General features: G+C 38.5%; 1 protein-coding gene across 1 annotated transcript; it reads left to right on the top strand.

The window, feature by feature from the left end:
* Positions 1-1,236: 1,236 nt before the first annotated feature.
* On the top strand, positions 1,237-7,380 carry LOC146378351 (uncharacterized). Its single transcript, XM_084942657.1, has 11 exons — positions 1,237-1,338; positions 1,422-1,532; positions 2,154-2,210; positions 2,321-2,491; positions 2,633-2,770; positions 6,092-6,193; positions 6,265-6,375; positions 6,485-6,541; positions 6,622-6,789; positions 6,881-6,997; positions 7,312-7,380. Exons 1-11 carry the CDS (start codon positions 1,237-1,239, stop codon positions 7,378-7,380), a joined length of 1,203 nt encoding a protein of 400 aa, XP_084798783.1.
* Positions 7,381-14,020: the final 6,640 nt, after the last annotated feature.

Genomic DNA, 14,020 nt, shown 5'->3' with positions numbered 1-14,020 from the left:
ACTGTTAAAAAACATGTACAAAACTCCACACTGTTAGAATGATTAGAATGATTTCAGGTAGAACTGCTACATTTTATTAAACAGAAGCTGTCAACTCTGCTCTCTTGAGGAACCATGAGGAAACAGTTCCTTTTAAGTTGTAGATTCAACCTGCTTCATATTTTTGGCCACCAGATGCTACCAAAGAAGGTTATGTTGAAAGACTTTGAGTAATGAACCCTTTATGGATACAAGTTTCGATGCTTCAGAAAGCTTCATTTGTCTGTCACTACCACTAAGCTGACACATTGACGACGATGTAACAAAGAGCAGTGGCAGAAACAGACAATATATACACAATAGGAAAGTAACACATGCACACTGAGACTCAGACATGTAAGCTTGACACTGGGAGCGAAGAAAAACAGAAAGACTGGAAAAACAAAAAGATGAAACACAGAGAGGAGAATGTGGGACCAGGAAAGGGAGAAACACAGGATGCAGGACTACAGATATAATAACAACACAAGAGAGGGAACACAGAGAAACCAGACAAACACAAGGACACAACCAGGGAGACAGGAATCACAAAAGGAAACTAACAGCTAAGGAACATATACATAATCCAAGTAACCATGACAACATTCAAGTTATCTTTTTTATTAGCTGCAACAGAAGAAATGTCACATTTTGACCTTTTCCCCATGTCCCACTTGAAGCCACCATTACATCATACAGCACTTAATAATATATACATATCACAGGTGAATGGAAGATTAAAAAAGCAGATGTATTTAATAAAAATATGTATTATTAAAGAATAAGACAGAAAAGACAGAAACACAACATGCTTTACTTTGTCCTCTGTTGCATATTTTACAGTTACTAAATAAATAATGGCAGGCAAAGGACACAAGCATTATCTCACTGCCTTAGAGCACACCCACAGCTTTAATACACCTGCATGTTTGGATTTGATAGGTTTGTTGACTGATAATTGTAACTCTGTTTGCTTTAAGCATTGAGAATTTGGCACATTCAAATGTGGGTCCTCTGCAAATACCCACCCCTCACATGCACACATGAACCAAAAATGAGAGACCAACTGCGTGAGCTCCAACCACTAGTCAGTAGCAAGACGACACATGTCTTAGGTGGGAGGCACATTCCCACTGCTGAACAAAAGGACAGAAACGTCTTTCAAGTTTTAGGTGTCGGTCCATCATCAAAAAAAGGAAGCTGACAAATAGCGAGAAGATGCTTCCATCAGTGTGTCACATCCTGAAGTTTCTTTGCTGCAGTCCAAAGATTTGCTGCTGTTTGCATCTGCTGCAGGTCTTTGATGCTGCAGCTATTGGGGTGAGAATGTAAAAGAAATGTATCATCCAGCTGTTAAAAGATCATTTTAAGCTTTTACAGTAATCGTTCTGAATCCTTTACAGACTATACAGATCTTAGTGGGCCTGTTTAACATTGGACTTGGGCCGGGACGAACAAGCACACATCCTGGGGACCTCACCAGCCTGGGAGCTGCTTACTGGCTGGGTGCTGTGGTAAAATAATCTTCTTTTTCCTCTTATTGTTGCGTATTTAGCATTTTTTTGTGGTAGAAGAGTTTTGTATTTTGACCTGCAGGAAAAAAGGCCTTTTTTTAAATTAACGTGTCTTTTATGCACATGTTAGTTATCCTATCACTTGTAGGTCCAAATATTTAATGTTGGGAGTCATTCTTCAACCTACAACTGTACACTTCGTGGCAGCTGTCAATCGGACTTCACAATAGTTCAGATCAATTACCTCATAACTCATGCTGGGCTTGGTGTTGTAGCTCCTCTCCCTATGTGTCAACTTTCTGCTGGTTGATTTTACAGCAGTGAGGTGGGGCTGTTTGCCTGACATGACCAAAGCTGTCCCTTTGTCACAAGGGTCATCAAAGCAGGTAGCTCTGGTGGAGTTTTACACCAGATCTCCTTCCTGATACAATGAAAAGAATTTATGTTTCCAGCTGGAACTCACCTGCTAAGCAAAGGTGTAAAATCACCCGAAACTAAAGTCTATAACTTTTCGATAAATACATTAACAATTTGTTAAATGGTCTATTACCTTTAAAAAAAAAAAAAATTTTCTTGAATTTATGATCACCTCTAACATCACGTCTACTGACCTCTCACCAGTTCATTGTTAGTGGAATTGTGTCCATTTTGGCTGGACAACTCCGTTCATCCTGTTTGGTAAGAAAACTCATGAAGGACTTAAGACTGTGCTGTAAATAAGATTGTCCATAAAAAATGTGTTAAACAACTTGTTTCTAAGTTTTAATTTTCTAAATGTCTCCTCTCAGATGGGCTTCTCTGTTTTCATGAATATTGCTGGTGGGATCTTTGCCATTACTGCCATTGTGCTGTATGGCAGAGACCTGAGAGACACCTCTCTCCTCTGGATTTGTGACCGCAGCAGCGATGATGCTGTTCTTGATGAAGACAACTGCAGAAATGTAGCGCTTTTTGCCCAAGTAATCCAGCCTAAACACACATTTACAGTGTACAATAACTGCAGCAAAGTTGTCATGTGAGTTGCTCTGTACAGTGCTATATGACAATTTTTGAGGTAAATTGTGTTTTTTCTTTATTTTACTGTGTTCTAAAATCATCAGAAATTACTGAAATCCTTGGACATCACACTGATCACCCTGGCTCTTCTTCAGCTGGCTGTCAATATTCGTTATGCTATTTGGGGCATCAGAGCTCTGTGTCCACAGGGTGACAAAGATGTCGAGGAACAGTTGCCACAAGTCATGGAAGAGATCATCCCGATCCATCCCAGAAATGAAAACTGACCTCGTGAACACATGAATGCATGAGCTGCACATTTACTTCTGTTTCTCTGAACTCCAGCAGAAAGTATTGACAATAATCCCGCCCAGTATCTCTCTGTAAATCCTCATCTGCTTGTAGATGATTTCTTTGATGCTTGAATAAAAAAAAAGTAGTAAAACTATTTGTTTTGTTCTTCAGTTTCATAGGATTTCTGGCTTTTTCCACCATTGGGAAGTACTTGAAATATTTCTTTATGCTAATTTTCTGATGTCATTGTGTAAACAAATGAGAAGACTCCTCTGTTCTATACGTACAATAAATGATAAGAATGCACCTGCGCAGATATAAAATTGACAACTCACAGAACAAAAATAACTCATCAGTAAATCATGATGTAATGTTCTTGAAGTGCACTGTGTTTTGTGTCTGCAGGGTGGCAAAGATACTGAGATTTCCCAGCCAATTTTGAAGGAAGTCCTCATGATGAGTCCCGGTGCTGAAAAAGGATTCACTCTAATGTTTGGATCCTTGAAATAAATCCTCAAGATCTACTAGCAGAATCAAATCAAAACTGCATCACAACAGTAATAATGTTTAATGACTGCAACTGGAAAGCTGTTTCTTAACTCAATTAATTCATTCTAATCATTTTCTAACATGCAGATTTTCTATTCTACAAACATATAATAGTAATTAAATGACACGGTTGCACATTAGCAAAGCACATCAATGCACAGTATGGAAGTACTAGTTTGTCTGTTCTTTCTCGTATTTTTAGCTCTTTTAATAAACTGTAACTTCCCTGAGTGAATGGAGCAAACTGCAAAATGATAATTTCAATTGATAAATATTTTCACTTATTTTCCCCATTTTTGTTTGTTTGTTTTGAAAAAGGGCCAAATGTTGTTTTAGCTTTTGGCTGCATATGACAACAGAAAGAATACACAGTGAATTAGAAATGAAACTGTAAAATGAACCAACCTATTAAAAAAATCAAATAATGAGCTTTATGTATTGTTCTTACTCTTTTAATTAAAAAGCATAATGAAAACAATGATGACTCTTCAGTTACAGCACTTATCATTTTTATTTTTATAATTATGATAAATTTGTGTATGTGTAGATTTTACATTTAATATTAAAACGATAGAAGAAGAGGAAAACAAAACACTAGAACATATTTTTTTCTGGAATACCTTCATCAGGTGACAATTTTATTATTTAAAAAAATCTAAAAACCTTAGTCACATGTATTTTTATTCATAGACCATATTATATATATATATATATTTTAGATGTGTCACTGCTCTTTTGTTAACTAATGTTAAGAGTTCTGCACATAATATTTTTCATGTGCAGAAAATCGTCCCCTTATATAAAAGACAAAGAATTGTCTCTGTGTTAAACAAACTTTACTTTACCATTGTGTATCGAATCAGCAGGATCAAAATAAAGAGAGCTGGGAATAATTACTTACAGAGTACCAGGTGGCATCACTGTATTATGTTCCAGAAATGCTGAACTTTAACCTGGTCATAGATTTTGCACATTCAGTTTTAAATGGCTTTTATTTTGAAGAAAAGTGTGACACAGGAAGTTCCACTTTTGTTTTTACCTGAGTTTGTCACCGGCGCACGAAACTGTTGGCGTTACAGGGATTGAGGCAGCTCGCCAGGTAAGTCATCTGCACGAAACTCACACTTGCAGTCATTTACAATACTTAACGTGAAGCCGCAGACTGTATGATACGGATTTTTCTCAATGTTTTCACTGCTTGCAAAAGAAATGAATAGACAAGGAATAATTTAAACTTAAACTTTGAATACATTAATTTATTTATTGTGTAGCGTATTCATTTTGTTCTATTTTGTTTTATTTTAGCTGTTTTGGGTTAATAATTGATTTTCAAGGTCACTTTCAATTACCCTGATTTCTTATTTGAGTACATATCTTTGCTATAATATAAGAGGCTGAAGGAAGTGCAAAGTTTTCTGAGAACTTCATCTGCTGAGAGACAAAACCCGTTCGTAAGCATTCAATCTCAGTTACTCTTTCAAATACCAAGCAGCGCTTCCTGTTTTGAAATTACGCATGTCAATCACATTAAATTCCAGCGTTTGTAGCTGTGAGGTGTAATATGATAGTGAAAAGGACCACTAACACTTCCCACGGAGCAAACTGACGTCTTCTTCTCTTCAACCAACAATCCAAGCGTTCCTACACTCACCGTGCCATAAACAAAGGAAACAAGTTATAATTTGACAGTTCGGGGACTTTGAGTAGTTATGATAACAACCGACAATCAAAAGAAAAACCTACATTAAGGCGATCCAGTGCTTATTATTTTGTTAAAAGAAAAAAAAAAAAGATTTTAAAAAATACACATATTTGGTCATTTAAAAATGTGATATTCCAATATGTCGACTAATATATATATTTTTTTTCTTTAGAAAAATGAGAACAATTTTCCCTTTATTCCCGTTTATTTATTTGTTTGTGCTCTAAGGTTGCTGGTTATTCACTTTGTGGCATTCCAACAGCAGCAAACAGCGAAGTTGCAGAGCGCCCTCTGGTGGACAGTCATAGCATGATTGAAGAGTGTTTTTTCCCATCTCTTCTTTACTTTTTAAATTTTTACTTATAGAGAAGCAATAAAATTGATGATGACATCCATGCATTTTCTTTTTTAATTTTATTTTGAGAACAGTTATTTAAAAACAACAATAACAAACAAAAACAAAAAACAAACTACCTTTACCAATGCATCCACCTTCTCTCAGATGCACTTCTGTCCATAATCATGTTATCAGCCAACCTTTTGCCAATGAATCTAATTAGCAGGGTTTCAGTGATTTAGAAATCATTATATGTTTATTGTTATTATTTACATCTCTTCTCAATTTCTTTGGAAACAGGTGTTTATAACATAGTTATATATTCCTTTAAAGCGCTTTGGGGTCCTTAGGGACTAGTAAAGAACTATACAAATACAGGCCATTTACCATTTATATGTCACACGTGCAAATGCTTAAGTGTATAGAGACAAGTTATCTGTGAAATATCATTATGTAAAATTATATGACACAGCAGGATTACATTATGCAGCATGTCACTACACACTCTCACTGCATATATTTGAGTTATAGTGACATGTCAGTCTTGTGTTGTTTGAGTTGCGATTTACTGTTTTGGCTTCATAATGGGATTTATAATTTCAGTGTGTCTGTTGAACCATGCCTCCTAAAATCTCTTTTCCACTTTGCAGATGTGAGAGTTATCCATAGTCACTGTGATGACCACAAAAAAGATTTCCACCACTGCATCAAACCCTCAAGACTTTCTCCAGCTGTCCAGTGTTCAGGGGGGCGATGCCTAATGGGGCATTTGCAGTTCTTGGGGTGAGGGGAACTCAAACTCATTTAAAAAAATCATTTTCATTGGTATGACTGTGTGATTTATTCTTTTACAGACCATACAGATCATGGTGGGGCTGTTTAACATTGGGCTTGGTCCCGGACGCACAAGCACACATCCTGGAGATTTGACCAGCTTGGGAGCTCCTTACTGGCTGGGTGCAGTGGTAAAAAAAATAAAACTGTTGATTTAAGAATAAAAACAAAATAAGAAATGATGCATTTAGTATTTCTGACTTTAATGAGTTGTTTAATGAGTCGTTGATCCCCGTTCAGTGCATCGCAGCTGGAATCCTTTCCGTTATCATCGGCCAGTGCCCCTGCTTATGCTTTGTAAGTAAAGACTAAAGTTAAAAGGAAACCTACATTGTTATGGAGCACAGTGAGGTAAATGATTGAATCTCTCCTCACAGACATGGTATGCTGTGTTTATGAACATAGCTGGCTGCATCTTTGCCATCACTGGTATTGTGCTGTATGCTATAGACCTGGCAGAAGCCTCTGTTGTCTGGATGTGTGACTTGAACTGGTCCACTGCTCAATACAACGATAACTGCAAATATGTGGCGTTCTTTGCTCAGGTAAATATGCTTTTAAAACATACAGAATAGCATATTTTTGTCATTAATCGTGCACATTGATTGCATTTTGTTAATTATTCCTTTATTTCAGAGTTTGCTGACAGCCATGGACATTACTTTGATCGTGCTCACTGTTCTCCAGCTGTGCGTCTGCATTAGTGCCACGGTTCTGGGAATCAGGGCTCTGGGTAACAGGATGAAGAAAAAAGTATGAACTAAGACAAGCGCGCGCGCACGCACACACACACACACACACACACACACACACACACACACACACACACACACACACACACACACACACACACACACACACTCTTTATGGTATAATGCATGGAATTAGCTTGTGTTGATGGTGTATTTGTAAGACTGTAATTGGCTAAAGTAACGACCTATCAGGTATCAGTTGCTCTGGGCTGCTGGATGTGCTGATATAGCTTGACTAAAAACTACATGAAGAAAAATAGATACGGCCTGTACAATTATCTGTAATTGACTTTTTACTCTGCTTTGTCTCAGCAGGATCTCAGACATGCTGAGATTTACAAGCCAGTGTTGAAGGAAGTCCTCATGACGTGTCCTGGTGCCTGAAATATGACTTCTTCTTTGCATAATAGACCATTAATCTGCATTTATGGAGGTCATTGTGAGTTGTGTCCACAGACAGTGATTTGTGAAAGTGTTTCTGAGCCCATGCACGGATTCCATCAAAAATGATGCCTGTTTTTATTGGCTCTTGAGGAAGATCACAGGCATCTGGTGTTGATTTTTGGCCTTGTCGGTCGTGCAGAGTTTTTTTTGTTTTATTGCTGCCATCAAATTCAAAATAAGCTACTATTTTAAGTGAAACAGTAAAAATCTCTGAGTTTAAACATGTTTTTTGTTCTACTCGGAATAAAATGTGGGTTTATGAGATTTGCAAATCGTTGCATTCACTTTATTCACATTTAACACAGTGTCCCCATGTGTAACTATCATGTAATAGTTACACAATAAAGACAGTATTTACTCTGATACCCGTTTCAGTATATTTCAAAATGTTAAGTGTGTTTTCTGGCTGCAAATAATCTTTTACATTTATTGAATAAAACCTAAATAAATTGCAAAAGATGTGATATTACGCTGTGGGGTTTTTTCAGTAATAATATTCAGTCAGCTTTTCTGCAGGCGTCTCAGCGTGCATGCTGGACACGCTTTGTAAGAAATAAAATGTGAACCAGAGCTATCAGGTTAGCTCAAAGTGGAGCTGATCCTGAACAATTTGGTGAGAACACAGCTGTTATATCGCAAAGTCTTAACTCAGCAAAATGTCAGGAATGTTTGAATATGATTTGTGGAAAGCTGTGACACTGAAAAATGCCTTTAAATTTATTTTTTTTACAAGCAAGTATGCACAGCTGCTTGCTGTTTGACTTGTGATTAGCATTTACACATCTATTTTCTTCTGCTTATCTGGGGCCAGGCCACAGGTGTCAGCAGCCTAAACATACAAGCCCAGCTCTCCCTCTTCCCAGCCACCTACTATTTGAGGGAAGCATTCCCAGGCCAGCTAAGAGACACACCAAGGCCTCATACTGGTAGGATATGCCTGGTACACCTTACCCAGGAGGCCTCCTGGTCAGATATCCAAACGCTGCTTAACACTTGACTGCAACTGCTCGAGTGCGAGCTGGACTCTACCACCTGATGAAGACAGCAGAACCACATCATCCACAAAAAAAAGCAGAGATGGGATTCTGAGGCTACCAAAGTAAAAGCCTTCTGCACCTAGGCTCTGTCTAGAAGGGCGGGCCATTTTCTCCTGTCACTTACCATCACTAGAGGGCTACTGAAAGCCCATTTGAATAATCAGAATACGTATTCTCTGAATTGATTGATTGATTTACACTGTTCTCACATTTTAGATTATATGTCGTGTGCTGTGATGCCACCCACCAGGTGGCATCAGTGCATCGCTTTGGTTTGTAAATTCTGTGAAGACGCCTAATCCTCTCTAATCTTCCTCCGGACGCTAAGACCTCGATTTCTAAATTAAATGCAAAATTTGCTTTAATCTGAAAATCAGAACTCGTAGCAAAAAGCAGCAGTTCAGTTCTCTTACTCCTTAGCCCAGAAAAAAACTATTTCTATACTGGATTTCCGATTTTTGTGAGCCTTAATCATCGAAATGAAATGAAATACATGAAACGTTTCACTTTACAGGTAATGAATATTCAAAGATTCAAAGCGTTTATTGTCATGTGTACTAAGAAAAAGCATTTCTCTGTACAATGAAATTCTTTCTCTGCTGTCCATACACAGATGCCGGTTAATACGTACTAATTGATAAAATACAAATAGTATGAACAAATAAATGGAGACAAAAAAATTGAAGTATTAAATAGACTTAGTAGTGCTGCCGTACCGTGCAGTGATGCAGCTGGTCTGGGTGCTCTCCACAGTGTAGCTGCAGAACCTGCTGAGGATCTTGGCCAACATACCAAATTTCCTCACCCGCCTCAGGAAATACAGCTGCTGCTGAGCCTTCTTGGCCAACTGTATGGTGTTCAGTGTCCAGGTGAGGTCCTCAGACATGTAGACGTTCAGGTATCTAAAGCGGCTCACCCTCTCCCCTTCAAGGCCCCAGATAAACAGCGGCTGGTGAGGCCTCCTCTTCTTCCCAAATGACTAGTTGTTTTTTAATTAACTTTAATTAAAAATATATATATTTTTGAAGTACACAGTTTAAAAGTTGGACACTTGCTGTCTTTCTCATCAGGTTTAATCCACTTAAGTGATTAAATATAGAAGCTGGCCTTTTAGAAGTCTCCTGGCAGCCATAAGCATTCGTAGTACTAATACACAATCAAACTGTCACAAAAATGAAAAGAAAGAATTATTCTCTGCTATGATTCCTGCTACAATACTCTTAAACGTATTATTATCATTAAATCACATGTAGATTAAATTAACATACTATCTAGTGCACAGATGCAACTGTATAAAACAAAGGTAGTAATTTACACAGGCTTTCATCACAGGGTCAAATTTGCTTCAGAAGGTTTCTTAACTGACTAACGTCACATTGAAGTATCTGTATAGCAGTCATAATATGAGCTACTCAAATTTTCTGAGTAAGGACAAACAGTGTCTTTTCCAGTCCAAGCCATAACCTGCTGATATAGTTGGAAATTTTATAAACAACCCACAGCTGAATCACGAGTTACTGCTATGAACTATGACTGTTTAATTTGGCGTCATTCACAGAAGGCTTTAAGAAACGCAGGAGTTACGCTGGATCATCTTTACAGCTGGAAGATACATGTGATATATGTGATATATGACATTAGGTAGATATATGCACATATAATCTTGCTATAAGTTATCCCCGCCTACTTATGCTAACTGTAAGAATACTTGAAGCACAGGCAGAGGAGAACTGCCAATAACAACCTTTCCCTGAAGCTTAATAGTTGACCAGAGACATAATTTATAATTTCTTTAAAAGATGTAGTCTGAGCCTTTTACACTCAAGCTGGGGGAACATTTATTTGTCTGAGTTCTTATTTGATTTCTCAGACTTTTTAAATGTTAAGTGAGTGTTCAGGTCAGATAAAAATAATTATAGTGGTGCTTTTAACTTTAATGCAAAAGCCTAAAAAAGCAAAGTCAGTGCAGCATTTACTTTATTATTAGACACATTTGGTTTCTCTCAAATTGTAAATGAGTGGCAATGATGTTTAAGCAAATACCTTACAATATGACAAGGTGTTCTGTGGCTTGTCACCAGTCTGTTCAGTCATTGATTCGAGCAGGACTTCACCGATGGAGCATCTAAAATAGGACGTTTTCTGGTCCAGTTTAACTTTTACTTTGAAAGCCCGGCCCAGACGACAGCATGGGCCCTTTTTTCTCTGCTGACATGCGCTGAACTGTTGTTCTTGCTGTTGCTAACTTAGCCATTTAAATTTTTCTAAACTAACCTCAGATGTGCTGCTGGCACAGTACCGTAAGTATGACAGGTGATTTAATTCACTTCTAAAACATTTACTTCTAAATAATCAAAATTATACGGTCACCCAGTGACTAAAAACACTTAAAAGCATATCTAAGGCTGTCTTACTCGGCTGCACACACATCACTCAAATCCGCAAACACTTTACTCTTTATGTCCAACCTTTTTTAAGCAAGAACTAGAAAGTAATTATGAAAATTGTACAAAACTTAAATTACACTGTCTTCTTGCATTGTGGAGCTTACACTTGGCTTATCTTGAAGATCTCATAGTACCAAATCACCCCAAAGGAGCACGTCACTCTGAGGCTGCTGCTACTTGTCGTTCCTGGCGTATTTAAAAGTAGAATGGGAGGCAGAGCCTTCAGTTTTCAGGTCCCTCTTCTGTGGAACCAGCTTCCAGTTTGGATTCAGGGGACAGACACTATCTCTACTTTTAAGATTAGGCTTCAAATTTTCCTTTTAGGTAAAGCATATAGTTAGGGCTGGACCAGGTGACCCTGAACACACCCTCTGTTACATCTAGGCTGCTGGGGTTTTCCCATGATGCATTGGATGTTTATTCTTTACTCACCTCTTCTCACTCTGTGTTTATACAACACTCTGTATTTAATCATTAATTACTGTCTCTCATCCATAGTGTCTTTTGTCCTGCCTCCCTCCCTGAGTCTGGTTCAGCTATAGAGGTTTCTTTCGGTTAAAAATGAGGTTTTCTTTCCTACTGTCACAAAGTTCTTGCTTGTCAGGGGTTGCCTGATTGTTGGGATTTCTCTCTTATATTGTAGGGCATTTACCTTATAATAAAAAGCACCTTCAGGTAACTATATTTGAAATTGAATAAAACTGAATTGAATTGGTGTGCTGTATTAAAGGGCTTTTAAGTGTGTTTGCTTACAGAGCACATGGACGTGAGCTTGAAAGGAAGAAGCAGAGCAGGGCTCACCTCTGAGTGTTTAACAGTGCAGTTATCATCCCTATCGAGGTGTCTTTAGGAACAGAGAAAGAACAAGGTGCAGCTGAGGTTTTGAGGTGGAGTGGGAATTGGTGAAACTAGTGTCAGTTTACACACGCAGGGCGTGCATGTTACTTGAGAGTAAAAGTTCAGTTTACAGTACACACATGAATGAAGTCACTGTGGTCTTGTATATTATAGCCAACTGGCAAAACAATTGGAGTGCCTCAGGCTCTTGTGCTGGAGCTGTATGGACTGGAGCAGATTGATGGACAGACTATTTTGCCATCTGCAGTGATGCAGACACTGTATCTGACACTGTTTTAGTGAAGGAGAGCAGAATGTGACAGTAAAGCTGTCAATTTACCAGCTGACCTATGTTCCTACCCATTTTTATGAATACAAGGTGTAGGTAGTGACTGAAAGAATTAAATCATCGATGCAAGCAGCAGAAATGAGCTTTCTCCAAAGGATGTCTGGGCTCAGCCTTGATGATCGGGTGTGGAGTCTCAGTCACCTTTTGTTCTGTTTGTTAGCAGAGTTGGCACTCTGTGCTGGCTTGTTTAGCTGTTGTACCTGGTGATGTTGCTAATTTTAACCTTTTCACTTGGTGGGCATCCAGCTATTCAGGAATCTTCTGTAGGCTCCAATTAGAAGACTACTGATCGTCAGCAGGCCTCACCACTGAGAGTTTAACTGTGTACTTAATATACAAAGTAACTTTGGGGAGAGAGTGAGAAAAATGGGCAGCTGAAGTTTGGCTGAACTATAAATGGGGCGGGAGCTCCAGCTGACTAACAGTCCAACAGGGAGTATTTGTCATTGGTGGGTGGGCGCGAAACACAGAATTTACTTGAGGGAAGAGAAGGAAAAGGGCAAAATAAGTATAGGTAGTTGGAGTATGTGAAGACCAGCGTGATGGAGGAGCCAACAGAGTGCTGTGAACTAAACCTGTTGAAGGAACTGTTCAGATCATTTACCCTCTCCACACGGCCCACATTTCCACAGGTTCACAGTTAGGTCATGATGTACTCATGTTAGTTCTTCACAAGACCTCAAGGCTTTTTTTAAATTATTATTTAACAGTTCTTTCAGGTTACAATCGTTTCATAGAATTTGATATATTCTGCCATGCAGCTAAGTGTTAATGACCTTTACATGTGCTTCGTGAAGGAAGATTCAGTCTGTAGACCTAAAGAAGTTTTCTCGGCTTGCGGGGCGAGCCGTGTAGAAGGACCCAAGATGTAAATATTGCAGTGAAGTGAGAGGGCTTTATTGAGACTGAGTGATAATAAACCGAAGGTGAGGGCGGTGAGAAACAGAACTTAGAAATAATATGTACTGGAAAAACTAAAACCTAAACAACAAACCTGAACGCGAGGGAAAACACGAGTGGAGACACCGAGCAGGGAGAATTCACAGGATGACGGAGAGAAATGGCGCAGGTGAACCAGCAACGAGTACAAGATGACACACATCATAAATACACAGGCAGGCACAAGATTGGGGAAGACGAGACAATGAATCAAAACAGAATACACTCACATGAGACACGAACCTTCACAAGAAAACAGGAAATGCACAGAGACATGGAAAAGACACTAAACAGAGGGAACACAGAAACCAAACTAAGAATTAACAAAGGTACATCAGGAAATCAAAGATTAATAATACGAAACAGAACACACACCCAGGACCGTGTCAGAAGTCCTGCAGTGCCTCTTAAGCCTTATTTATCTGAAACCCATATTTTTCACAAAATACATGTTTTCCATAGACAATATTATTCAAAAACACTGTCTTTTGTCCCGACTCCCTCCCCTTACCCACTGCTGGTTCTGCTGGAGGTTTCTTCCTGTTATAAGGGAGTCTTTCTCTCCTACTGTTGCCAAGTACGTGCTAGGAGGGATGTCTGATTGTTAAGGGTTTTTTTTCTGTATTCAGCTGCTGAAGTCTCTTTCAAAAAATATAAAATACAAAATCTCAACAGGGCTTGAGTCAGGAATACAGGAGAGGAAGAGAGGACTCAGACAATAAATACAAACCAGGTAATGAGGAGTGAGGAAACAGGTGGGAGCTCAGCTGGGTCTAAATCACAGAAGATAAGACAAGAGAAGCAGAGCTAAATAAAAAGCACGAGAGACAGAAGACAAAATAAAAACAGGAAATAACTAATATTGAGATACAGACAAAAACATAAAGAATCACAGAGACAGAACAGGAAACGCACAACGGAAACATGAAGGGGAACTAACAAACCGAAAACAATCCTAAGCAAAGGGCCCA

Source organism: Perissodus microlepis, chromosome 11 (assembly GCF_051167445.1).
Source record: "Perissodus microlepis isolate ML-2025 ecotype Zambia chromosome 11, ASM5116744v1, whole genome shotgun sequence".
NCBI lineage: Eukaryota > Metazoa > Chordata > Actinopteri > Cichliformes > Cichlidae > Perissodus > Perissodus microlepis.
This window is presented reverse-complemented; position numbering and strand designations above follow the sequence as displayed.